We start from the raw sequence: 14,345 nt of genomic DNA, 5'->3' as shown, positions 1-14,345 counted from the left end.
CTCTCAACTTCCTCCCTACTGATCCTTTCATTCATCTCAGTTGCATCTTTCCTCTCCATGGTCACACCCGCTTCTCTCACGTTCATTTCTTCACCCACTCCTCCTATTTTCTCCCAAAACTCCTTGACTGCCTCCCTCATTTTCTCTTCATCTGTAATTGTTACACCATCCACCTTCAGTCTTTCTACATTTCCACTGTCACTCATCCTCTCACCTCTTAGGAATCTATACCATTCACGGCCACCCTCAAGCCCTTCTCTCTCAGGCTCTGAATCACACCTCTTTCGCAGTCAACCTTCGCACTCATAATCGTTCGTTTCGTCAGTCGCTGCTGCCTAACATATCCTTCCCATGCATTCTGATACGCACCCTCAGCTTCCTCGCTATCATGTCTCTTTCTCTTCAGCCGCCGACACAGTCTATTCATCCTCTTCCTCTTCTTCATTTCTTCTCTATAACTTGTATTCCACCACGGTTTGCTCACACGCTTTCTACCATTCGTTGTGACATACCCAATGTTGCGGACTGCAGCGTGTCTTACGTTCTCCACAAGCCTCTCATTCAGTGCATCCACATCCTACATATCATCAGACTCCTAGTTTCTTTCACTCAGATCTACCTGAACATTCTCCCATCCTACATCTCTTAGCCTCCATTTCTTTTTCCTGACCTCTTTTTTCATTCTTACCCTTCAACATGCACTCTACTGTCAACATATTATGGTCAGACACAATATCGATCATTCCTCTTCATCTATCCACATGAGACACACATTCACGCATTCTTCCATTCACCAACATATAGTCAATCGCCGACTCCTGGTCTCTCGCACTCCAGGTCACCCGTTCCTCTGCTATAGTCTCATTCAGGTTCTCCAGATCCATATCACTTGCAAACTCAGCTAACATTTCCCCATTCCTGCTCATGCGCTCACCTAGCATCCCCGTGTGTGCGGTCATGTCACCTAAAACAATCACTCTCTCGCCTGCATGCTCCTTACAATTTTTCTAATGGTGTTGTACTTCACCCTGTTCTCCCTAACTGCCCTTTCACCCTCCACAGTCATGTAAACAACAACCATTACTACTCTCTCTGGTCTGCCCTTCCTATCCTTGCATTCCACTCTCACAGCCAAAACATCCTCACTGCCAGCACTGTTTCCTACATCCAACTCTTCCATCTTCAAGTGCTTTGGTGAGAAAGGCTACGCCTCCTCCCATCATCGTCTGTTTCGCGGCCCTTTCCTAACATCACATACTCACTCTCCTCAGACTGTACCCTACCTCTAAGGTGTGTTTCAGTCAGACCTACCACATCATACTTCCATTCATCCAGCTCCTTGCACACGTCCTCATACTTCCCCACCCCCCAGCCTCTCACATTCAAACATCCAATTTTCATGCATTCACTCGCCTGGTTGGTGTCTTCACTTCTCCGCACTAGGGCACTCGGGCCCATTCAAACAGCCTCTACCGGACGGAGGGACTTCATTTTCACCCACTCACACAGCCGCTGTCCCATCCGTCTCGTCCCCTCTTCGTTGAGGTGGACACCGTCCACAGCAAACACCGCGTCCTTCTCCAGTGCCTTGTCCAGGTCGATGAAGCTGACGTCGCCTTTCTTCTCCTGCAACCACTCCATCTTCAGCTTCATCACCTCTTCCTGGATCTTCCTGTTAGTCGTCCGTCGCATCTTCTCATAGTCGGGTCCTGCCTTCGGTCTTCTCATGATGCCCACTACTGCCACTTTCATGCCTCGTCCTTCTGCTGCCTTCACAGAGTCTATGACTTCCTTGATGGTGTCCTCCTGACCCACATACTGCAGGCCATTCCCACCGCCCTGTATGATCAGGAGGCCATCCTTCATTCCAGCAGCTTCTTCCTGTACTTTCTTTCTGATGTTCGGTATCTGTGCACCACTCATGCTGGTGATGCCACTTCCTTCCAACTTGCACTTCACATGCACGTGGACATTCTTAACCATGCTGTCGCCTATAATGCGGATTGGAGTCTTCTTCACTTCCATCTTCACTGTCTTCTTCCTCCGGGCTTCTTCGGTCTGGATACTCCTGTCCTCTAGGTCCCGCCGCTCAAGTCCGGCCCTAGGGGACAGGGCAGTCTGGACTGCCCTGTCCTCCACGCCGATCTTGGGGGCAGGCTCACTCGCTGGGGCGGCTTGCACGACCGTTGTCTGAACAGCCTTTTCCTCCACGCTGGGTTCCGTCTGGACCGCCACGCCGATCTTGGGGGCAGGCTCACTCGCTGGGGCGGCTTGCACGACCGTTGTCTGAACAGCCTTTTCCTCCACGCTGGGTTCCGTCTGGACCGTCTTGTCGTGCTTCTCACTCCGCCATTCTTTCCTGCTGGTGTCCAGGCACACCGTGCAAAGGGACACGATCAGGGTGTGTTCCAGAAGCCGCGAGGTCTTGATGTTTACACATGGCTGGTGAGACCACACCTCACACCTCTCGCAACACACACCACTGTCGGTCACTTCCTTGCCACACACACCACAGTCGTCCACATCCATCTCTTCAGTAACTATTAAATATGGTTCTCACCAAAAACAGAGCACGTAGCCGGAAAAATCTTCAAAAACCTCGGACCGCTCTCACACACACCCTCACGAGCACCCTTTGTTTACCTCCGCCTCGATCTTGATCTTGATCTTGATGTCACAGGTGGCTCGGGATTTCTCCCCAGCCAGGCCTTTATATCGGCAGCTCCTGTGGAAAGAAAACAAAACATGCGGGAAGTCAATGTTCTCGGGGCAAGATATCATTCCCTACATCTTTCACGCCACATGCCCTCCAAGAACTCTTTCACTGCCTCAATCACTCGTCCACTCGTCTTTCCACTGAGCCCCAGCAGCAGCACCATCCACTCCCTTCCAGTCCTCCCGTTTACATCACGTCCCATCTCGCTCAAAAACACATGCATCATCTTCGTTCTCTCCCTGTCATACTTCTTGCATTCCAGCACTACATGCTGCACAGTCTAAATCACACCCCTGTCACACATCTGGCATACTTTGCTGCGGGACTCAGACCATCTATAGTTCCTTGCATTCACATCCAGACACTGCGCTCTAGCACGGAAAAGAAGATCACCTCCCAGGCTTCCCTCATACCACACCTCACACTTTGGGGCCTCTTTCTCCCTATACCAGTCGAGAGTTTCCTTTCTTTCCATCTCATTCTTCCACTTGCTCAATCCCTCATCTTTAACTGCCATATCTATCACATTCTTCCACTTTCTTACATCCCACTCAAACCCCTCTCCATTTCTGTTTGTTATTCTCCATTCAAACACATTCTGTCTATCTTCAAAGGGTCGGTACACCCACCTACTTAGCATAACATTCCTGTCTATCATTAGCCCACATTTATTAAGCCCATTTGCCATCTCTTATACTCCACAAGTATACTTTCCTTGCTAATCTTGCATCCTCCATTTGTTCCAGTCTCACTTTATATCTCAAGGTTGCCTTTACTAGTCTTTCCCTAAACGTGCTCCATCCCATGTCCCCCCTAAGAGCCTCTACTGCTGCAAACCTTGGTGCATTCAGTGCCATTCTTTACCCTATTCTCTGCCCCCACCTCAATTTTTCTATCTCACTGTCATTCCATGTCATCACATCCATTCCATACATAATGCCAAGGAGCCACACTCTTCCAAACCTCACGGATGATATCATACTTGCTCGCTCTCATCCTCGCTGCACACCCTAAACGGCCAACCCACTGGTTTGCCATACTTATCTTTACATTCTTGGCCCTGCCGCATCCATTTACCTCCATCCACACCCCTAGATACTTGTATTCTTCCGTCTGTTCCAACTCATCCCTTCCTGTCTCCAAGTTCTTTCTCTCATCCTCTGACCTATTCACTATCATTACTTTGCTCTTCTCACTACTGAACCTAACCCCAAAATCCCTTCCATAACCCCCTACCACATCTAGGAGACTCTGTAGTTCTTCAGCAGACTCACTCATAACCACCACATCATCCGCATACAACAACACACATACTTTATCCTCTCCAATTCTCACTCCTGCATTCATTCTCCTCATTCTGACTGCTAATTCCTCTGTGAAAAGACTAAATAATGTTGGTGATAATATACAGCCTTGTCTCACTCCTCTTTCACTCTTCACCCAACCTGTCTCTAGATCACCTAGTCTATACTTTGCTCTTGTACCTACATACATACTTCTAATTATGTTAACAATCTTATCACTCAGCCCAACTTTTTCAAGCACTCTGCATAACACATCTCTATTCACCCTGTCATAAGCTTTCTCTATATCTAGGAAGCCTAAGTACAGTTTCCCGGCTTCGCTCTTTTTCCTTTCAATCAGCTCATTCACAACAAACATATTATCTTCTGCTCGCCTGTCCACTCGGAACCTGTTCTGCTCCTCACCCAGCACCCTGGCACTCTCAATCCATTTACACAACCTTTCATTCAACACAGCACTAAAGATTTTTCCTATTGAGTTTACCAGAGAGATTGGCCTATAGTTCTTTAATTCCTGCTTACTCTTATGCCCGCCCTTGTGGATCAGAGTCACTCTACATTCATTCCATTTACTTGGCACTCTCTCTTCTTCCCATACCTGGTTGAATAACTCAGTCATCCTCTCAATCACAGCCTCACCTCCATTTTTATACAACTCATACGGGATCTCATCTGGTCCTGCAGCCTTACCATTCTTCTGTCTTTTCACATCTCTCAACCTCCTCCCTACTGATCCTTTCATTCATCACATTTGCATCTTACAACTCCATAGTTCAACATACTTCTCTCACACCAAATACTTCCCTACTCCTCCTATTTCTTCCCAAAATTCCTAATTGACTCCCTCATTTTCTCCTTATCTGTAATTTTTTCACCATTCACCTTCAGACTTTCCACATTCTCACTGTCACTCATCCTCTCACCTCTCAGGAATCTATACCACTCACGACCTCCCTCAAGCCCTTTCTCTCTCAGGGTCTGAATCACACTTCTTTCACACTGAACCTTTGCACTCATGATCTTCCGCTTTGTCAGTCGTTGGTGTCTCACGTAGCTTTCCCATGCATTCTGGTATTCACCCTCAGCTTCTTCGCTTTCTTGCCTCCTTCTCCTCATTCGTCTACACAGTCTATTTAGTCTCTTTCGTTCTTTCCTAGCTGTCCCAATATCATCGTTCCACCACGGTTTCCTTACACGCTTTCTACCATTCGTTCTCACATACCCTACATGTTGGACTGCAGCTCCTCTCACATTCTCTACGAGCCTTTCATTCAAAGCGTCCACATCATTCAAACTACCCGGCTCCCAATTTCTTTCACTCAAGTCTACCTGAAAATTTTCCCACCCTACATCTCTCAGTCTCCACTTCTTCTTCCTGTCCTTTTCTTTCATTTCATTTTTACCTTTCAGCCCGCACTCCACGGTCAACATATTATGGTCAGACACAATATCAATCATTCCCTCTTCATCTATCCACATACGAGACACACATTCGCGCATTCTCCCATTTACCAGTACATAATCAATCGCAGACTCCTGATTTCTTGCACTCCAGGTCACGTCCCTCAGCCAGAGTTTCATTCAGGTTCTCTAAGTTCATTTCACTTACAAACTCAGCTAGCATTTCTCCATTCCGATTTATATACGTTCACCTAACATACCTGTATGTGCATTCATATCACCCATAACAATCACTCTCTCTCCTGCATGCTCTCTCACAACTTTTCTAAGAATATTGTACTTTCCCCTGTTTTCCCTTACTGCTCTTTCACCTTCTACAGTCATATACACAACAACCATAACTACTCTTTCTAGTCTGCCCTTTTTATTCTTGCATTCCACACTCACGGCCAATACATCTTCACTGCTAGCACTGTTACCTACATCTAGCTCTTCCACCTTCAGATTCTCATTTTTGCGGTGGAGGAAGGCTACGCCTCCTCCCATAGTCTCCTGTTTCTTCGCCCCTTCCCAATCATCACATACTCACTCCCCTCAGTCTGCACGTCACCTCTCAGGTGTGTCTCAGTCAAGCCTATTATATCATACTTCCATTCATCCAGTTCCTTACTCATGTCCTCAAGTTTGCCCACACCCCAACCTCTCACATTCAAACATCCAATCTTCATACTTTCACTTGCCTGGGTTGTGTATCCACTCCTCCGTGCTAGGTCATTTATACCTGCTCAAACTGTCCCCACTGCATACAGTGACTTCATCCGCACCCATTCACGCAGGCGCTCCCCATCCTCCTGTTCCGTTGCCGCTCAGGTGCACGCCATCCACGTCGAACGCTGCATCTCCCCTCAGGACTCCGTCCATGTCGATGAAACTGACGTCGCCCTTCTTCCCTCGCGTCCATTCAATCTTCATCTTCATCATTTCTTCTTGGATCCTCTTGTTTGTAGATCACAGTCTCTCGTACTGTGGTCCTTCCCTTGGGCGTCTCATAATTCCCACAACTGCAACCTTCATTCCTTTTCCTTCCACTGCCTTCACAGAGTCTACGTCCTTCACTGTTTCTTCTTGTCCGACGTACTCCAGGGCGTTCCCACCACCCTGGACGATCAGCAGTCCGTCTTTCAAGTCGGCCGCATCATGCTGCACTCTTTTCTTGATGTTCCTGATCTGGGCACCACTCATGCTGGTGCAGCCACTGCCGTCCATGTTGCACTTAACGTGCCAGTGCGCATTCTTCATCATACTGTCTCCAATGATACGGATGGGGGCCCTCTTCACCTTCATTTCTGTTGTCCGTCTAGGTCTTGCTGTTTCTGTCGCTTGGTCTGGTCTTTCCTTGAGGGTCTCAGCAGTCTGAACCTCTCTCTCCACATGGTCCTCCTTGGGGGCAGCCACAGCTGTTGTCTGGACTCCCCTGTCCTCCAGGGTGTCCTTGGGGGCAGCCACAGCTGTTGTCTGGACTCCCCTGTCCTCCAGGGTGTCCTTGGGGAGAGCCACGGTGGTCGTCTGGACTCCCCTGTCCTCCAGGGTGTCCTTGGGGGGAGCCACGGTGGTCGTCTGGACTCCCCTGTCCTCCAGGGTGTCCTTGGGGGCAGCCACGGTGGTCGTCTGGACTCCCCTGTCCTCCAGGGTGTCCTTGGGGGCAGCCACGGTGGTCGTTTGGACTCCCCTGTCCTCCAGGGTGTCCTTGGGGCAGCCATGGTGGTCGTTGGACTCCCCTGTCCTCCAGGGTGTCCTTGGGGGCAGCCACGGTGGTCGTCTGGACTCCCCTGTCCTCCAGGGTGTCCTTGGGGGCAGCCACGGTGGTCGTTTGGACTCCCCTGTCCTCCAGGGTGTCCTTGGGGGCAGCCACGGTGGTCGTTTGGACTCCCCTGTCCTCCAGGGTGTCCTTGGGGGCCTCCACGGTGGTCGTCTGGACACCTCTGTCCTCCAGGGTGTCCTTGGGGGTCGTCTGGACTGCCTTCTCCTCGTTGCTGGTCTCCGTCTGCACGTTCTTGTCCGTCTTCTGCCTGTCTCTTCGCCACTCGTCCTTCGTCACGTTCTTGCACGCCAGGCATAGGAAGATGAGCAGGGTGTGCTGCAGGAGCCGCGAGTTGGTCTTGATGTCCACGCACGGCTGGTGGCACCACACCTCACACCTCTCGCAGCACACACCGGCGCTGCCCCTGCCCACTCCCTTGCCACACACGCCACAGTCACTCACACCCATCTTTTCAATGGTTAAAGGTTCTCACCACAAAACTGCAGGTTACTTCTTCAAAAACACTCGGAGCCGCTCACACACGTCTGCTCTCTCTCTCTGCTTGATCTCGGGGCCTGATCTTGGTCTTGATCTTGATGTCACAGGAGGCTCGAGGTTTCTCCCCAGGGCTTTGTGTATTATTTTTTTTTTTAATTGAATTGAAATATTTATTGATGTAAAATACAACATAGTGGGGATGGCTGGTCTTGCAGACATACCCTTTTACTAGGCTATTTACAAAAAAATAAAAATTGCCATTGTACAAAACTAAAAACACATAGCTATGTTGAGGTTAGTTGACAGAAAAAGGAATTAGAATGTAAATACTGATAATATTTCTGAGTAGGTACACCTGCAATTACCTAAATTACCACCTGGCAGCAAAATACTGGCAACATTGTCCAGTCCAGTCCAGCTGGAGGTAAACGGCAGGAACAGGGACGGGGGAAACCCACAGGACTGTAGCTGTAGGACAGGGCAGATGGAAACAGTAGAACACCTAATAGTGGAATGCAGCAACTATGAGCGGCAGAGAGGGGAGTTGGTGGCAGGAGTAGTGATGGTAATAGGCGGAGAGGAGTGGGCTAGGAGACTAGAGGAGGAATACGGGGCGATCTGCACGGTGTTGGGGCTGTATGGAGACAAAAAGGAAACGGAAAGAAGAATGGTAAAGTTGGCAAAAGTGTTCCTCGCGCAGTGCTGGGAAAAAAAGGGCACAAATGTCTGAATAAGTGAATATAAGTGGCTTTATTTCAGGTTAGAAAATTACATAACGCTGAAAAGAAAGTTGTGTGAATAAGAAGGGAGGAACGAGAGGAGGAGGACCTAAGAAGCGATACAATGCGTTACAGGTCAAAAGAAGAAGAAGAAGAAGACGTGTAAGGATTATATCATAAGGGCACGACCTCATTCAGACCGTCGTTGGTTGACCCATCCCAAATACCTGCACCCATCATTTCCACATACACCACACCAAGGCAAGTATACTTGCCTTGCACCACACAGCACACACACTCGACACAGCCAATTTATCTTCAGCCTCGTGTAGCTGCCTGTACCGGTGATCGAGGGAGAAACAACGGACTCTTACAAGTGACTTGATAAGTTGATACTGGATGGGTGTGCAAAGGCGTCTTGACCCCCGCCCCATTCTTAATAAAATAGAGGGCTCCTTTTGGGCTCTTGCGGAAGGTGGAGTCCGCGGGTTTTGGGCTCGTTTTGGGAAAGGAGTGCGCGGGAATCCGACTCGGCGGGAATGCGGAGCGGAGTGGATCTCTGCGGCTCTGCCTGCTCGAGGAGGCCGCGGCGGGACCTCACAGCCCCTCAGCCCCAGCCCGCCAGGCACTGCAGAAGAAAGGAGAGGCAGCGCTGGTGCCGGTGCTGAAGTGAGGGCCTGGAGCAGGTGCTGTCACTGCTGTGCTCAGCGACACTGACTTGAGGACTCCTTGGAGCATCCCGCGCCTGGCCTGCTGGCTTGGTCCCTGAGTGTGCTGAAGTGAGGGTCTGGGGCGGGTGCTATGCTCAGCACCACTGACTTGGTGCATCCTGCACCTGGCCTGCTGGCTTGGTCCCCGAGTGTGGCATCAGGGTACCTTGCCACCCTCTGCAGCTTCCCTGAGGTTCCTGCAAGACCTGCCGACCCCTCACATCAGGAGCAGAGTTGCAGTGGAGGATGCAGGGCCGGACAGCAGCCTGAGTGGCCGGGACCAGCAGGGGCAGACTGCCACTGGTGTGAAGAACAGGGGTGATCAGATGAACCACCACCATCTTGCTGCTGGTATCTCCAGCCATAAAGAAAAGGTACTCCAAGATAAATTGTGTGTGATGAATGTTCAGTGTGCTGGAAATAATTGTTGGATATTTAATTGTGATACTATAATAAAAATAGCAGACATGAACACTGAACTAATTGTTATATGTGATATTATTTGTGAAAGAAATTAAGACACTCATTCACTCACTACGATATTTGAGAATAAGTGTATCGAAGACTATTATTGAGGCTAACATTGAAATTGTTGACGGCCCTCGTAGAGCGCTGCATCAGCGGCAGAGCAGGGCCTGAAACCTCATCAACGACGACAACAACAACAACGTTTGAGTGTGAGAAGATTGGAGACTGAGAGCAAGTTCACTAGATGCAGCCTTGGGCTCACTGGTGAAGGAAACCATGAGTGACCAGAGTGTGGCCAAAGACTCCCTGGGAAGGGTGACCTCTACAATTACACCCACACACTCTGCTAAAAGACCTCATAAATGCCAAGACTGTGACAAAAGCTTCTGTGCAAAATCGGACCTCAACAGACACACCCTTACACACACTGGTGCAAGACCTCATGAATGCCAAGAGTGTGGCAAAAAGTTCAGCCTGAAACATCACCTCATCAGACACACCCTTACACACACTGGTGAAAGACCTCATGAATGCCAAGAGTGTGGCAAAGGGTTCTTTAGAAAAAAGATCCTCAACACACACACCCTTACACACACTGGTGAAAGACCTCATGAATGCCAAGAGTGTGGCAAAAAGTTCAGCCTGAGGAGTCACCTTAGAGAACACACCCTTACACACACTGGGGAAAGACCTCATGAATGCCATGAGTGCGGCAAAAAGTTCAGTACAAAGCAGAACCTCAACAGACACACCCTTACACACACTGGTAAAAGACCTCATGAATGCCAAGAGTGTGGCAAAAGCTTCAGTAGAAAAAAGGACCTCAACAGACACACCCTTACACACACTGGTGAAAGACCTCATGAATGCCAAGAGTGTGGCAAAAAGTTCAGCCTGAAGAGTCACCTTAAAAGACACACCGTTACACACACTGGGGAAAGACCTCATGAATGCCAAGAGTGTGGCAAAAGGTTCAGTAGCAAAATGATCCTCAACACACACACCCTTACCCACACTGGTGAAAGACCTCATGAATGCCGTGAGTGTGGCAAAAAGTTCAGTACGAAGCAGAGCCTCAATACACACACCCTTACACACACTGGTGAAAGACCTCATAAATGCCAAGAGTGTGGCAAACGCTTCAGTATAAAAAAGGACCTCAACAGACACATCCTTACACACACTGGTGAAAGACCTCATGAATGCCAAGAGTGTGGCAAAAAGTTCACCCTGAAGAGTCACCTTAAAAAACACACCCTTACACACACTAGGGAAAGACCTCATGAATGCCAAGAGTGTGGCAAAAAGTTCAGTGCAAAGCAGAGCCTCACCAGACACACCCTTACACACACTGGTGAAAGACCTCATGAATGCCAAGAGTGTGGCAAAAAGTTCAGTATAAAGCAGAGCCTCAGCATGCACACCCTAACACACACTGGTGAAAGACCTCATGAATGCCTGGAGTGTGACAGAAGGTTCAGTACCAAGTATCTTTTGAACCAGCACATCTTCCGACACTCTGGTCTGAGAGAGTTGAAGTGTGATGTTTGTGGAAAACATTTCAAGTTGAAGAATGATATTGCCCAACACATGAAGATCCACTTCCGCTGAGGTGTTGTGTTGTGCTGCTGTATGTGGTGGTGGAGCGAAGTGTAGCTCAGGGAACAACAAATAAATAGTACATTCTTTTTCTTATTCTTCTTGAGTGTGGCCTGGGACCTTTTACTACACATTAATTACCATTGTTCTACATTAAGTTTGGGAACCATACTAGCTAATGTGAAACCCATACCCAAAGTAAATAAATAAGTAGCGTGTTTACAAATAGATACATTAGTTTTTCATGTTGCTCACCTAAAATTCTCAAGACAGTATTTAACATGCCAGGGTTTACCATGCATCATAGACTCATATGCCCTCTAGTAAACTGGAAACTGACTGCCCTTCAATACACTGGATGAGGTGCTGGCCAAGGTGAGCCTGCACGTCTTGTCTCTCACACACACATACGTACAGTGTAGAAACTATATCTTTGAAGGGGCATGAGATAAATTAGAAGGGAAGATGCGTGAACCACCAAAGGAAATATCGCAGCTTTTCTTGCAGATGTACAGAAATTTGTAATGGACTGATGGAGGAAGTGGCCATTGCAGAAAGTGTGCAATAATTGATGATTGATTGATAGTTTATTGTTGCAAGTAAACAACAATGTCTGTATTCCAATAGTTCCAGTCCGCGGGTTTTGGGCGGCTTTTGGGATGGGATTGGGCGGGAACACTGACCACGACCTTCTTCTCTTGACCTGTGACGCTTTGTATCACTTCTTAGGTCCTCCACCTCTCGTTCCTCCTTTCTTCTTATTCACACACTTTCCTTTTCAGTATTACATAGCTTTCCTAACTGCAATAAAGTCACTTATTTTCACTATTTCAATTCAATTCACTTACTCTGATTCAAGACCAAGACCGAGACACGCACACACACACACACACACACACGCTCTTGGAAGCCGGACACCAAAACAAACGTTATTTCAGGTGAATTAAGGCGGAATTAAGTGACCCAAGAGCATTATGACCGTCCAGGGAGGCAGTGAGCGGCGCCTCCCTTGACAGCACCGCCGGGGAGACGCAAATAACCCTTGAGTGTGTCCTGCGAGGCTAAGAAGAGGGCGGGAGTTGAGGGACAGACAGCCAGGAAGGACACGGAGGAGGCAATCATTTCAGTATCATATAGCCAGACTGTCAGCCGTTCAGCCATGTTCCTGCAGAAGGCGTGTGTGGGTGACCTCCGGGGGGCCCAGCAGCTCCTTCGCCCCCTGGCCCGCCGCGCCCTCGCCTCCTCACCGCCGCTCACCGGGGAGACCAAGGCTGCAGGTGACGGGTTGCTCTTGTTATTGTAATTATTATTATTATTATCATTATTATTATTATGGGGAAAATTTACGAAACCTTAACCACCTCTGGCAAAGTTAATACTTACATCATGGATTTCTTTTTGGTTCCTGAATGCACTGCAGTAACAAGTGACTTCCAGAAAGGAGAAAGAATCCAGTTCAGGACTATTTATTGTTGAAAATAGGGGATAATAATTCGCAAAAGCGCCGACGCAGCCGCAAAATAGCTTGCAGAGGGTTTAGGGTGGGGGAGCATATTTAAACTGTTTGCATTGGCTGGCTGCATTGAGTCTTAGTGAAGGACATCATCATCATGGTCATCATTCAGCAAACATTCCTTTCATGATGTTTTACTTGGATTATTCATTCAGGTGAAGTTTGGCATGTGTTGAATGACCCCAACCTAAATGCTCTTTGAAATGTATTATTTTTATTTATATATTTCTTCATTTGATATTTTCCAGAAGAGGAGGAGTTTCGTACCCTTGAGCTGACCAAGAAGAAGATAGAGAAACGCTTCCAGAGAACGCGCAAGACACAGAACACTTTGCCTCCGAGGTGAGTGGAGGAGTCAGGCTCTTGGAGATAAACATCATCATCATCACCTGTTTAACATCCAGTTTTCCTCCCCTCTCAACTCATGGATGTAATGAGAAAAAAAATATACAAACAGAAAGAGAAAAAATATACATCTCTTTGTACCATATATCTAGTCCCTCCTTGTAACTCATAAATGTAGTATAAAGAAAAAAATCACACATTTCTTTGTACCATATCCAAAGTGTCTTCGTAACTTACTCCCATTTAACCTGGTAGCAGCGGGGATCATGTTTCTTAATGGTCCCTCTAAGCGAGAAAAATTAGAAAAAATCACCCCTCACACAAACTATTTCATAATATATATCAAAGCATTTGTGATCAGATTATGTATCATCTTTTTTTGGGGGGTTTATATCATGGCACAAATTTAGCCTCTCGCTGCTACACGGTAAAACCACAAATTTGGCCCGTCGCTGCTACCGGGTTAATTTCTTTCCTCTCAACTATCCCCCCTTTATTTCTCTCCCTCTACCTTGTTCCCTATTTATTTATTTCTCTGTACCTTCATTTCCTTCACCAGATACAAACAGTAGAAGATAGGCCAGGATTCCCTCATGAATTATTGATGTTAAAAGAAAGGAAAATTGCACACCTTTCTACCCTGTTCCTAGTCTCTTCTCTCAACTAATGCCCCCCTTCATTTCTTTCCTCAACTCATGCCCCCTTCACTTCTTTCCTTGTAAATCATCCCCTTCATATTTTCTTCCTTTTATCATTTCTTTCCTCGTAATTTATACCCCCTTCCTTTCCTTCACGTTCATGGTGCAGAGGCCTCTTTGTATTGTATTCAAAGTCTTTCCTAGTAACGTATGGATGTGAAAAGAAAAAAATACACACCTCAATGTACCATATTCCTAGTCTTCCCTTTTAATTTATGCCCCAAAATCACTTACCTATGCCCCCTTTATTTCTTTCCTCTTAACTTATCCCTCCTTCGCTTCTTTCCCTTCACCTTAAACCACCTTTCATATCCTTCCCCCCAGATACAAACAACAGAAGATCGACCAGGACTGGGGTAGCGTATGGCCCGCGGCAAGATCCTTCCACCCGGCCACCGTGCCCTTCCCAGTTCGCCAGGGCTACCCCGCCTCCAACCAGCCCACGCCGGACAAATGGGGCAATGCGGAGCTCATGAAGATACCAAACTTCCTCCACCTGACACCCCCAGTCATCCAGCGGCAGTGCCAGGCCTTGAAGAGTAAGGATGTGTTGTGACTTTGTGTTGTGTCCCG

The 14,345-nt window shown here is 47.9% G+C and overlaps 2 protein-coding genes across 2 annotated transcripts; both read left to right on the top strand.

The window, feature by feature from the left end:
• The first annotated feature begins 8,094 nt into the window (after positions 1 to 8,094).
• On the top strand, positions 8,095 to 11,305 carry LOC126990350 (zinc finger protein 418-like). The gene is made up of 2 exons (XM_050848931.1): positions 8,095 to 9,523; positions 9,758 to 11,305. Exon 2 carries the CDS (start codon positions 9,894 to 9,896, stop codon positions 11,226 to 11,228), a length of 1,335 nt encoding a protein of 444 aa, XP_050704888.1. The 5' UTR covers positions 8,095 to 9,523; positions 9,758 to 9,893; the 3' UTR covers positions 11,229 to 11,305.
• A 419-nt stretch (positions 11,306 to 11,724) lies between these two features.
• Positions 11,725 to 14,311, top strand: LOC126990351 (28S ribosomal protein S35, mitochondrial-like; the record flags this gene model as incomplete). The annotated part of the gene is given in 3 exon segments (XM_050848932.1): positions 11,725 to 12,493; positions 12,978 to 13,071; positions 14,097 to 14,311. Coding segments are annotated over 3 exon segments (427 nt in total), but the record flags the coding sequence as incomplete, so codon positions are not given.
• Between the last annotated feature and the right edge of the window lie 34 nt (positions 14,312 to 14,345).

Source organism: Eriocheir sinensis, unplaced genomic scaffold, assembly GCF_024679095.1.
Source record: "Eriocheir sinensis breed Jianghai 21 unplaced genomic scaffold, ASM2467909v1 Scaffold1579, whole genome shotgun sequence".
Classification (NCBI taxonomy): domain Eukaryota; kingdom Metazoa; phylum Arthropoda; class Malacostraca; order Decapoda; family Varunidae; genus Eriocheir; species Eriocheir sinensis.
The sequence above is the reverse complement of the archived record's forward strand: the minus strand, read 5'-3'. Positions and strand labels throughout refer to the sequence as shown.